The sequence below is a fragment of the Mustela putorius genome, unplaced genomic scaffold (genome assembly GCF_011764305.1).
Source record: "Mustela putorius furo isolate JIRA1106 unplaced genomic scaffold, ASM1176430v1.1 tig00003858_pilon_pilon_pilon, whole genome shotgun sequence".
NCBI lineage: Eukaryota > Metazoa > Chordata > Mammalia > Carnivora > Mustelidae > Mustela > Mustela putorius.
The window spans coordinates 46421024-46433655 of record NW_025422010.1 but is presented as its reverse complement, the minus strand read 5'-3'; the positions used below and the strand labels follow the sequence as shown (position 1 = coordinate 46433655).

General features: G+C 38.2%; 1 protein-coding gene across 3 annotated transcripts in view; it reads left to right on the top strand.

Annotated features, from left to right (window-relative positions):
• STARD6 (StAR related lipid transfer domain containing 6) overlaps positions 1-12632 on the top strand; it is a 39062-nt gene that overhangs the window by 162 nt on the left and 26268 nt on the right. Inside the window, exons 1-6 of one of the 3 annotated variants that reach the window (XM_045065648.1) lie at positions 1-208; positions 492-783; positions 1402-1485; positions 3086-3179; positions 3366-3415; positions 9707-9833. In XM_045065648.1, coding sequence (XP_044921583.1) covers positions 3090-3179; positions 3366-3415; positions 9707-9833 — 267 coding nt within the window. In that variant the 5' untranslated portion in view covers positions 1-208; positions 492-783; positions 1402-1485; positions 3086-3089. Of the gene's footprint in view, positions 784-1401; positions 1486-3085; positions 3180-3365; positions 3416-9706; positions 9834-12632 lie in introns of all 3 variants that reach the window. The other 2 variants (XM_045065647.1, XM_045065649.1) reach the window with 2 other exon arrangements.

Genomic DNA, 12632 nt, shown 5'->3' with positions numbered 1-12632 from the left:
GCGGGGCGTTTGGTAGCACTCCATGCTGGGAAGTGTAGTTTCTCCCGCCTCATCTTTCTGGATGCGGGTGGGGATGGGGATCTCCGGACTGCTTCCCTGTCGCTCTCCCGCACGCTCTCCCCACCACCGTCATCCCTCCTCAGGGCCACTCAGCGCTGACGACAGGCTGAGCTTCCCTCCGCGCGCTCCCCGGGAGTAAGGGGATGAGGTGGGAAAGGAGACTGAGGGGCTCTGGCGGCTGCCATTTTGACCTCAGCCTTCCTTCCGGGTTTCGGAGCACCCCCTCCCAGGATAAGACACCATCTCCAGCTGGGTTGGGAGTCCCAGATCACTTCCTTACCCCCTTCCTCAGTTGCCTCCCACATCCCATTCCAGAGACCGGCACTCCTGGGCTTGCAGCCAGTCCCTCACACTCAGCAGATGCGGGTTTGGAGGAGGGAGTTTGGCCAGGGACGGGATTTAACAAATTCCTTGGGGACCTTGATTCCCAGGGAAGAATGGCAGTGACCCAGCACGGATTGGGGGACCCAGTCAGGCAGCCCAGAAAAAGGGAGATTATACAAACAGATGTAAAGACCCAGTAACAACATGTGTGAATCTGTCTACGAGGCTGGGACAGGAGATGAGGTGCGAAGAATCCAGTTTCAACCAAGTGGTGTAACCAAAAAAGTTGCCGTCTCAATATTGGTTTATGTTTATTTTCCACTGACCCTATGGGTGAAGATACCCTTGACCATTACTCCACCTGAATATGTTCCAGTTCATCCGACGTTACATCACCAGGTAATGCAACTGTAGTCTTGCTCTTTGTTCTCTTCTCACCCTCTCTAGCCCACTAAACTTAACCTTTCCTTTTTTTTTTTTTTTTTTCTTAACCAATGAAAAAGTCCACAAGCTATAATATTCAGTTAAGGGGTTCAATTAAAAACATTTATTGTGCAAGTAAGTGCTAGTGATTTGAAAATGAGTAGAAGCCCCTGCAGGAGCTTATAGTCTAGTGCTGTGTGCCAGTAATTGGTGCCTTTTCTAGATCACTCAATATCAAGATTGGAAGTAAAGAACTGTGTTTTATGTGCTGGGAAAAAGCGCAAGTCAGGGACTAGCCCCGACTGTTACTGGCATGAGCTTAAAAAGTCAGACTTCTTTATTTACATTCCCCCTGAATGTCTTTTTAACCTGTCCTTCTTTAAGATAATTTCTTAAAGGTTCTTTTCATAAACACTATTATTAACATTTCTCTTACTATCTTTTTCTTTTATCATGGACATATACAGCAAATGTTTCCTAATGAGGACATAAAGTAAAAATAAAAGACACTGAGAAAATGTAAAGGAAGTGATCAAATATATTGACCTAATTCATGGATCAAAATAATTCTACTTTGTTCCTTCTCCTTCACAGGTTAAGAGATATGGAGATCTCCACAAGGATTTGGAGAAGAGTCCCAATAATTATTAAAATTCTGGACTAGATCTATTAGGAAAGGTAAAGAAGCCTAAAGTCTTACTAGGAAAAAGGAGTTGTAATGGTTTACTAAAGCTTTTCAAATATTGATGTCAAGTAGATGTTACACATTGCTGGAGAACAAGATAAAGTAGATTTATGATGCAACCTAGAGCTTTAAGTGAGAGTTCATTAAGACACTGTTTTGGTAATTAAACTTTAAGGTTTATTGAGGCAGCCCTTTGGAGAGTTTTTTATTTTTATTTTATTTATTTATTTTTTAAGATTTTATTTATTTATTTGACAGAGATCACAACTGGGGAGAGAGGTGGGGGGGCACTCAGGCTCCCTGCTGAGCAGAGAGCCCTATTCAGGGCTCTATCCCAGGACCCTGAGATCATGATCTGAGCTGAAGGCAGAGGCTTAACCCACTGAGCCACCCAGGTGCCCCTGGAGAGTTTTTTAAAAGTTGGATTTAAATGTGTCATTTCGAGAAAAGAAACTAATGTTTCTGGTCATCAAGGAGTCCCACACTTTTTCAATCACTTTTGCATATATTAACTCACTTAATCCTTATAATGACCCCATGAGGTAGGTATTACTATCCCCAATCTATACATGTAAAAAATTGAAGTTCAAAGGTTAAGCAGTTTATTCAAAATAATATAGTTGGTGGTGAGTGGCGAAGTTAGGATTTGAATCCAGCTGTGTGTTGTCACATTCCTTCCATCGTCCAAGCCAGCTTCCCCTAACTGAAAACTAGATAATGAACCAAAGGACCAATGAGACTCCAGTTTTCTGAACTCTTTCAGAACAGAAATAGTATCTTACTCAACTCTTTTGCCACACCTACCTAATCATTAGTAAAGAGTTTTGTAAATATGTTCATATTGAATTGATTTGAACTTGACCTTGTCTGAAGAGGAGACATTTAAACAAAGATACCAATGAAGAGGAATCTGTCATTCATATTTGGGAAGAATGTTACAGACAGAGGGAATAGCAAGTACAAAGATCCTGAGGTAGGAAGATGCTTGGTTGTGTCTGAGGAACAGCCAGGTCAATACGATTGGAGCTGAGTTGCCTTTGGAGTGGAAGCCAAACGTCAGATCATGTAGTTCATTGCCCTCACTTTTAAAAGACTGATTCCGAAGAACACATGATTAACAGGTTATGATGCTTTATAAGAGAAAAGAAGCATGATGAAGCTGTTGGAAATATTAATGATTTCTTGAATAACTATTATGTGCCAGGTATTGGGATAGGACATTTAAATGCATTATCTCATTTAATCCTCACATTAATTTTACAGTTAGTTATTGTCCCAGAAAAGGGAAAAATGGAAATATTAAGTAATGCGTTTCATAATTAGTGACAGAGACAGGACTTGAGCTTGATCTTCTTGAGTCCAAAACCTACTCTTTGTACTATACCACATTTTCTCATTTGAAAGATTATGATTAGGGAAGAAGCAATTCATTCATACACTTAGCAATTATTAAGTAAAAACTTAATAAAAATAAGTATTGTTCATTACAATGTAACCGATATTATAAAAATAGTATCAAAATGTAATACAACATTTTAAAATTGTTTTGTATGGCTATATTCTTACCAGTTGTCTGTTTTTACAACTTTGCAGATAGATGGACTATAAGGCACTTGCCCAAGAAACTGCTCGAGAAGTTTTAGACTACAGTCAAGACACATCAGGCTGGAAAGTGGTTAAGACTTCAGTAAGAAAACAAGTTAAATATATTTCAAGAGTTTATTTTTTAATGAGAAGCGATTCGTAAAGACTTCTAAAAATACTTTCTTTTATGAATCAAAAAATGTATTTTTACTTTTTGTTTGTTTTTATTTTTCTTTTTTTTTCCATATCTGCCAGCTAATTTATTTCTGGATTTTTATTCCCCTTTGAGAAAAAGATAACTGTTTCCAGCAAGGCTTCTAAAAAATTCCATGGAAATCTGTAAGTACAATTTCCCTTTTATAGCCATTTTGAATTTGGTGGCATTGATATAGCTAGAACTCAGTGCTACTCCATTAGATATAACGTTGCTTGATAGTGATCAGGAAATATGAATTAATTATGAAGTCACTGGGTTGATATTAATACATTAGAGCAATTATATACCAACTAATCATTTTCAAACTTGAAGACAATCAGGAAAAAAAGTCAAGTGAATAATTCATTAAGATAGGAAATTTCTAACTCAAGAAATAATCACTATAAAAGCAGATTGGTATTTTCTTGATCATAGGAGTATTTTGTGGCCCTTCTAACATTTCACTTTCCATTAAATGAACCACTAAAAAACAAAGTTTATCCCAATTTACTTCTCTGGCTGATCTATGTATTGTTTTCTGAAAGCTGCTTTTAAGGATATTTTTGAGGATAATGTTATTTCAAATATAATTACACCGAGAGAAATTGTGCTGACATTTTTAATCTTATTCTTTTTTTTTTTTTAAAGATTTTATTTATTTATTTGACAGAGAGAGAGAGATTACAAGTGGGCAGAGAGGCAGGCAGAGAGAGAGGGGTAAGCAGGCTCCCTGCTGAGCAGAGAGCCTGATGCGGGGCTCATCCCAGGACCCTGAGATAATGACCTGAGCTGAAGGCAGAGGCTTAACCCACTGAGCCACCCAGGTGCCCTTTAATCTTATTCTTAAGAGTTGTTCATTCACTGCTCATGATATCACATTAATGCAAATAGATCATATGTTATCGGAATCACTTTTTCCCTTGTTTTTATCTTTTTATCTTTTTATCTTTTTATCTTTTACCCTATAGGAGGGTCAGCATAAGCTGTACTGATCACAAGTTCACAAGCTGTGCTTCAGACCCCGGAACTGATAAAAAAAATTTTACCCTTTACAGGTGGATCTGTGTGTGGCTTACAGCCTGCTTTCACAATTCAGTTTTATGATTTTGTCTTGCACTTAGCCAGGGACAGCTAGCTTGAAGTTCTGTAGCTAGTCGCTCCTCAGAAGGAACAGTCCTGGGCATATAGATAGTCTTTCAGAACAGCAGCAAAGAGTATGATTTTATTTTAAAGTGGTCAGAATTTTTATGTGTCAGAGATTATATTTCAGTCTCTTAAGCCAGTAAGACTTCAGCTCTTTGTTGATTAATCTGTATTCAGCTTGGAAAATGCTTGTAAGTCACCAACCCAGATCTTGCATTGAATGCTTCTAAAATAGACAGTCTAGTACATTCACTCTGATTGTTTATGAGCAGGGGTAGCCTAGTACATCCAGTATGATTGTTCTGAGTAGGGGCAGCCTAGAACATCTGGTAGGATTATTCCTAAATAGGAGCAGTCTGGTACATCCAGTATAATTATTCTGAGTGGGCAGTCTTTTACATTCACTCTGATTATTCCATAGTTGTGGCAACCTGGTACATCCAGTAAGAATGCTCTGAGTAAGGACATCCTAGTGTATACACTCTGATTATTCTGCAGAGAAGCAGCCTAGTACATCCAGTCTGATTGCTCAGAGAGGGGCAACCTAGTACAACACCCTTCCAATTCTTTTAATTAGGTACATCCTGATTGCTCTGTATGGGACAGCTTGGGACATACAATCTGATAACTCCTAATGGGGGCATCCTAGTACCTCCATTCTGATTGCTCTGAGTAGGGGCTGCTAAGTACATCCCCTCTTCTTTAGGTAGACACAGCCTGGTACATGCTCTGTGATTGTTCTGAGTAGGGGCATCCTAGTACATCCATTCTAATGACTCTAGTAGGGGCAGCCTAATGTGTCTGCTCTGATGGCTCTGAGTGAAAGCATCCTCATACCTCCATTCTGATATCTTGAATAGGTGCAACAGAAGATATCCACTCCTCTTGCTCTGAGTGAGAGCAGTCTGCTGCATATGCACAGGCCTTCCACACCCCAAACCCCTGCCAGAGATGAGTGTGATCTTATGTTGTTCATCTAATTGTATCTCTCCCTACTTCTGGTCTTCATGTGCTTTTGCATTAGTTCCACGTAATTCTTCTGATTGTTCACTAACAAAAAAAAATTTTTTTTTTTTTTCAAAAATTTCTCCACATTTTATTCCAAATGAAATCCATTTTCTCAGGCACAGCTGAGATGCTGCTGGCTCATTTTGTCTTGCCTTTGACCCTGAGCAGAACCTAAGCACTACTGCTGGAGCTGAGTGACACCTCCATCCATGAGCAGAAAGGGGACGTGAGGGTGGCTTTAGGGAGAAGTGGTACCATAGCTTCAGCTTGCCCCTCTTGTGGGGGGAAGGGGAAATAAGGCCCCAGTATTGACTGCCTTGGACCTAGCCCTCACCCTATCAGTAAACTCTGGGTGGGGATAAGGAAGCTCCAGTCTTCTCAGCAGTGCCTTCTGGGTATAGAGTATAATAGCATGAGATGAGGGTGCAAGATTGAGAGATGTCAGTATCCTGCCTCTCCTAGGATGAAACCATAGCCCTAGACTGGGAGTTAGTAGGGGAGGGACGGCCTCCTTAGCTTCCAGGCGTGAGGAGGTGTTGGCTAGAAGCCAATTGTGGCTCAAATGCTACAGTCTTTTCCTACCTAGATTTAGTAGATTTTCTTGAATAATTTTTTCTCCATTTCTTGCATGCCCTTAGGTCATTTTCTAGAGAATTTAAATAGTTGTTTCTTTAATTTTCATCAGTTCTTTCACTAGGGAGGAGGGTTTACTAAAATCGTTACACAGCTATTCTGGAACTCCCATCTCCAACCCTAATAATCACATAGGATATGACAAAAATATGATCACTAAAAACCTGTGACTATTTTATCATCTTTCCGGCGCTTCCCCAAGTTTACAATTCTAGTGTGCCAAAATAGCCCCTTTACATTATTTTTCCTCCTCCCTCATCCTCCTACTTACTTTCTTGTCATTCATTCACAAAAATCATAAAAGACTATAAAGAGCCTTGGAGACATTAAAATTAGTATGTTGATACAAATCCACACATTTGAAGGTTTCCGCTGCAGCCTGAAAGCTTCGTGAAATGTATGGTCTGGGGCGCCTGGGTGGCTCAGTGGGTTAAAGCCTCTGCCTTCGGCTCAGGTCATGATCCCAGCGTCCTGGGATCGAGCCCCACATCGGGCTCTCTGCTCAGCAGGGAGCCTGCTTCCTCCTCTCTCTCTGCCTGCCTCTCTGCTTACTTGTAATCTCTGTCTGTCAAATAAATAAATAAAATCTTTAAAAAAAAAAAATTAAAAAAAAAAAAGAAATGTATGGTCTGTAAAAAGTATACCAATTTATGTGTACCAATCTATCAGTTATTCCATATACTAGCTAAAGTATTTTGGAAACTGTAAAAGACAAGAGAAAATAGTTAAAATATTTTTAATTTGACCTGAAGTCACTTCACGGTATAATGAGAACAGAGCTTTATTATAGATCATAATAAAATATCTAATGAGCTGTTCATCTTAATGATCAATATGTATAAGAATATAGTTCTTAGATTCAAGTATGACAAAATTGATATTTCTGAAGAGCCTTGAACCCAGTAGATACTGAATTGTTCATTGATAGACTCAAGTATTCCACTTGATCTTAGCCAAAAGGCCAAGAAGCAATTAGACTCAAGTACTCAATACACATAAGTGTTCTGTGTTTTCAAAGAGGCTTGATATTTACATATTTTTAAAAGCCACAAACTCTAATATACCTCCAATTAGTGAATTAAAAAAAGGTAATTTTTGAGTAGAAGCCTATCCTCTGCCCAAGACACAACTTTAACTATGTTTTATAATCTTCCAAAAAGCAAAATAATTTCTGCCTTATAGTCATGTAATACCTGTAACTTATACTTTTCTAACCTTTATGAATGACTGGAAAATGAACAAATCAGCCATTGAGTAGACTGCATAAGCCAGGGGTAGAAAGTAAGTAAATATTTTAGGCTTTGCAGCTGCTCTGGTCTCTGTTGCAACTACTTAGCTCTGCCATTATAGCATAGCAGCACAATGCATAAATGGATAATATATTTTTGTGCCTTATAGCACAAAGGCACTAACATTAGTAGACAACCAATACATTAATGAATAAGTATAGCCGTGTTTCAGTAAAACTAATTACAAAAACAGAAAGTAGTCTAGACTTGACCCATAGACCTTAGGTTGCCAAACCCTGTCCTAAACAGTAGATATGAAAAATCTCAAATCCTCGAATGCTGATAAACTTACGTATATGTTAGGGACCCTTCCCTAAATCACATGAGATAGTCAACACTGTCTTATAATACAGGCTTTGTGTTAGATTGCCACAAGTGAGCCTAAGCTATGATGTTGGTTAGGTGTAGTAAATGTGTTTTTGACTTAAGAAACTTTCAACTTAAGATGGTTTATCTCAGTGTAACCTCATTGTAAATCAAGGAAGATCTGTATATATTAGTTAGAAATATAAAAAGGTAAAAAAAATACAAAAAAGTTCAAAACTTTTTATCTTCAAAGTTTATAGTATAATTAAAGAGAGAACAGATTAATAAAAAAATCCATAGTAATATATACAAATCCCTTCATAGTTTTGTACTTAAATTTTACCTGTATTATATTTGACTTCTTTTTCACAGGACCTAATAATTTTTCAGGTTGTTTTCTCACATCTTACTCAGAGCTTAATAATAAACTACTAAAAACGTTATAGATCTGAAGAAAGGAAACATTACAAAGTAAGGAAATTTGAGGGGTGCCTGGGTAGCTCGGTGGTTAAGCAGTTGACTTCAGCTCAGGTCATGATCCCACGGTCCTAGGATCGAGTCCCACATCAGGCTCCATGCTCAGCACGGAGCTTGCTTCTTTCTCTGCCTGCTGTTCCCCTGCTTGTTGTGCTCGTCTCTCTCTCTCTCTGTCAAATAAATAAATAAAATATTTTTAAAAAAAGGAAATTTGAGGCTATCTCATAAAGAAAATTAAGGACTAACAGATTTAAAGAGAAATTAACATACAAAGAAATAGTCAAATGAATTCCTTATTTGTTTGCCAAATCATAAAAACAAAGTTTCAGTTTTCATTTACAAATATGACAATTATTTAGACTAATACTAGTATTTGGTTTTTGTCTCATTTCCCCTTTTAACATTTTAGAGGTTTAGGACTTTTAACATTTTAGAGATTTAAAAATTTTGATTTTACTTAAACCTATCCTCTCAGTTTGAAAAGAATCATTAAAAGGGAGAAAAGGACAGCCAGTAGCATTCAGACTTCATTTTTATTGAACAACCTTCTGCTAAATAGTGAGTTTTAATCCAGTTTTCTCACATTGTCTTAATTCCATTGATGCATAACCATATCTAATTTCAGTGATGGACTTATCCAAGTCCTGACATCTTAAAAATGAATGAAATTCAAAAGTCTCTGTCTATAAACAAGGTTCAGTTGTAACACAGGCATGCCCATTCACTCTATATTGTCTCTGGCTACTTCACTACCACCCTACAAAAGCTGAATAGTTGCAATACAGATCATGTGGCCTGCAAAGTCTGAATTATTTACCATCTGGCCTGAAAAATTTGCTGACTACTGCTTTAGACACATTACATCCTTAAATTAAGAATTGGGGCTACAAGATAGTGTGTAACCACACAAACTTCTCATCAGTTACTTTGGCTTATGATAAAATACGGCAGGCAAATATTTATGAAAAAGATTTTAGAAAAATCCTAAAAGAAAGTAGCCCCCTCTAAAAAGACAACTATAAACAGTATAAACAAGATTTGTAGAAAAATACATTTTGAAATAGTTTATATTAATTATTACAGTGATTATTTAAATAAACCTGGCTACTTCCAGTTGAATATTAGTGTTTTGAATTGCTGATATCACTTTCAAGTGTCCTTTCCTGTTTGCTACATTAACCTTTTTTTTTTTTTAAGATTTTATTTATTTATTTGGCAGAAAGAGAGCACAAGTAGGCAGAGAGGCAGGAAAGGGGTGGGAGGAAGCAGGCTCCCTGCTGAGCAGAGAGCCTGATGCGGGGCTCGATCCCAGGACCCTGAGATCAAGACCTGAGCTGAAGGCAGAGGCTTTAACCCACTGAGCCACCCAGGCGCCCATAATTTTATTTTATTTTTTTAAAGATTTTATTTATTTGACAGACAGAGATCACAAGCAGGCAGAGAAGCAGACAGAGAGAGAGGAGGAAGCAGGCTCCCTGCTGAAAGCAGAGAAATTAGCCTTCTTTATACTATAATATTATATTTTGAGCTTAGGCAAAGCTTGTTTAATTTTGATTTTCTCTATTTTGTTAACTGCAGATACCGTGTCGAAGGGATAATTCCAGAATCAACAGCTAAACTGTCTGATTTCCTCTACAAACCTGAAAACAGAGTTACATGGGATAAATCACTGAAGGTGTACAATATGGTACACAGGATTGATTCGGTAATTTGTTGTCCGATATTGGATTTTTACTATATCAGTATATGTTTAGTTTTATTAGTGATTTGAGCATATCAAACCTGTATGATGTAGACACTGATTTCTACATCAGTGTGATGTAGACCCTTCATATTTTATAGGCTCGCATTGAAAGCTTTATAAAAGTCTTAAAACTTCCCTCTTTATTAGTCAAAAGTTTAATTCTAATTAGCTTGATTCTGTTGTAAAGGCTTAGCACGTCCTGAATCTAGCTGGCTTTTGCAGATGTGTGTCTTTGGTCTCGAGGGGTTTGAAATGTATGTATTCATCTCCTCCATTCGGTGGAAAAACATTGTTGATTTTCCTATCCTTGTTGATGGGAAGTCAGTAGATTTATCTTAATTATAACACATTAGATAACAGGAATAATGCAGACACATACTGTAGGGACTTAAGAGCAAATAGCACGTAACTTTTCTCAAGAGTAAGGATACAGTATGGAATAAAGTAATATGATTGTAGTTTCAGCAATGCTTTATCTCAAATACTTTATCTCAAGTAAATAGTTGAAGAGGAAGAATAAAAACAAAGAAAAAAATACAGGTAATTAGAGTAGAAAGTTTAAGTCATAGAGGTGAGAGAAAAGAGTGAATTTAAGAGAGAATTAGGGCAGCATGCTACAGACCTTATTTAATAAGACTGCTATACTTTGTGGTATGTACATTATACCTCAATAAGCTGATTTTTTAAAAGATGGTATTTATTTGGGACAGAGGGAGGGAGCACAAGCGGTGGGAAAGGGTAAAGGGAGAGGGAGAAGCAGACTCCCCACCAAGCAAGGAGCCCGGTGTGGGGCTTAATCCCAGGAACCTGAGATAATCACCTGAGCCAAAGGCAGATGCTTAACCAACTGAGCCACACAGGTGCCCCTCAATAAGCTGTTTTGAAAAATTGAATCATAAAGCAAACTTTTAGGATTTTCACAAACAATTGCATTTGTAAAATTCCAGGTCTTTGGTCCTTTATGTCTCCAAGCCATGTTCCACACATCAAACAAATGTCTCACATATCTGCCATCACCTTATCATTTACTTAGATTCTGTAGGTGAGGGCGTCTGGGTGGCTCAGATGGTTAAGCAACTGTCTTCAGCTCAGGTCATGATCTTCGGGTCCGGGGATGGAGCCCTATGTCAGGTTCCCTGCTCAGCAGGAAGTCTGCTTCTCCCCACTGCTCCTACTCTATCTTCTTCTCTCTCTGTCTCAAATGAATAAATAAAATCTTTAAAAAAAATTCTGGGGACGGCTGGGTGGCTCAGTTGATTGGGTGGCTGCCTTCCGCTTGGGTCATGATCCCAGTGTCCTGGATGGAGTCCCACATCGTGCTCCTTGCTCGGTGGGGAGCCTGCTTCTCCCTCTGCCTCTGCCTGCCACTCTGCCTGCGCTTGCTCACTCTCCCTCTCTCTCTCTGACAAATAAAAAAAAAGAAAAAAGAAAAAGAAAATTCTGTAGGTTACCTTTGCCTCCTTTTATTAAATTTATTTTAAAGCTTGGGAGTGGGGAGAGGTTATAGAAAAGCCAAGGAAAGTAAATGTTTCATTTTGTAGGAGGATCCTGAAGTTCTTGTCTACAAAAAAACACCTTTCCACTACCCTCTTGGGATTTAAACATTCAGTTTGAGAAACATAGTCCATCAGAAGTTAAAATTCAAATGGACTGTTTCTTTCATGACTGATTGTACAGTTCAATTCATACTTCATATATTTCTGCTATTGCTGCAAATCAGCTTTAATAATGGAAAGAATACTAGATTTGGCATCAGAAAAACCTGGCAACAGATTCAGAGAAATTATGTGATTTGCCCAAGGTCATCACAGCCAGTACGTAGTAAAATCATGGCTTAACACTTGATCTCCAGATTCCAAATTCTGTACTATTTGATCTCCAGATTCCAAATTCTGTGCCGTTTCCAATATACTACGTATCTCTAAGTAGTGTTACACTGTAAGAAATACTTTACCTTCCTATGAATATAATAGTATGAGTCTCCAGGCGTGTTTTTCAACTGATTCATTCACCCCCATTGGTGAGGGAAGGATTCCTGCTCTAGGGCTATGGGGGTGATCAAACACTTGTCATCCAGCACTAGACAAATCCGATCAGCAGTGCATTAATCCTTAGTCACAACCTGGGAGAGGAGGACTGTTCCCACTTTGTTAAATTGGCATTTGTTAAATGGAGCAGAGGGTGCCAGATGGTGAGCCACGTTTCAACAAAAGACCACAAGAGAAATCGAAATGAGAAGTTTATTACTCACAAGTCCATGGCACACCGCTAGGAGCCACGTGGGGAAGTCAAGACAGGGTGCAGGCAGAGAGGTAGGATCTAAGGCACCACGGTGCTAAACCAGTGTATTTTTCAGAATATATTATGTAGCCAGTGTGGACTGGTAGAAATAGTACTGTCCTGGGAATCTGGAACAGGGTTCTAATTCTGGGTTTACCTCTAGTTTTGCATGATTTAATCTCTTAGTCTTCGATTTCTTCACCTAAAAGTTTAGAGTAGATGACAAGATTCCGTTCTAAATTTCCTGTACTTAATTCCTGACTAGATACATGATTTGCAAATCATATTTCTCCCATTCTGTACATTGCCTTTTCATTTTATTTATGGTTTCCTTTGCTATGCAGAGCTTTTTAGTTTGATGTAGCCCCACTTGTTTATTTCTGCTTTTTTTTTTTACCTTGCACTTATAATTATAGATCTAATATTCCTCTAACACAGAAAATGCAAGCTGATTTGATGATAAGTTCTTATAGCTTCAAA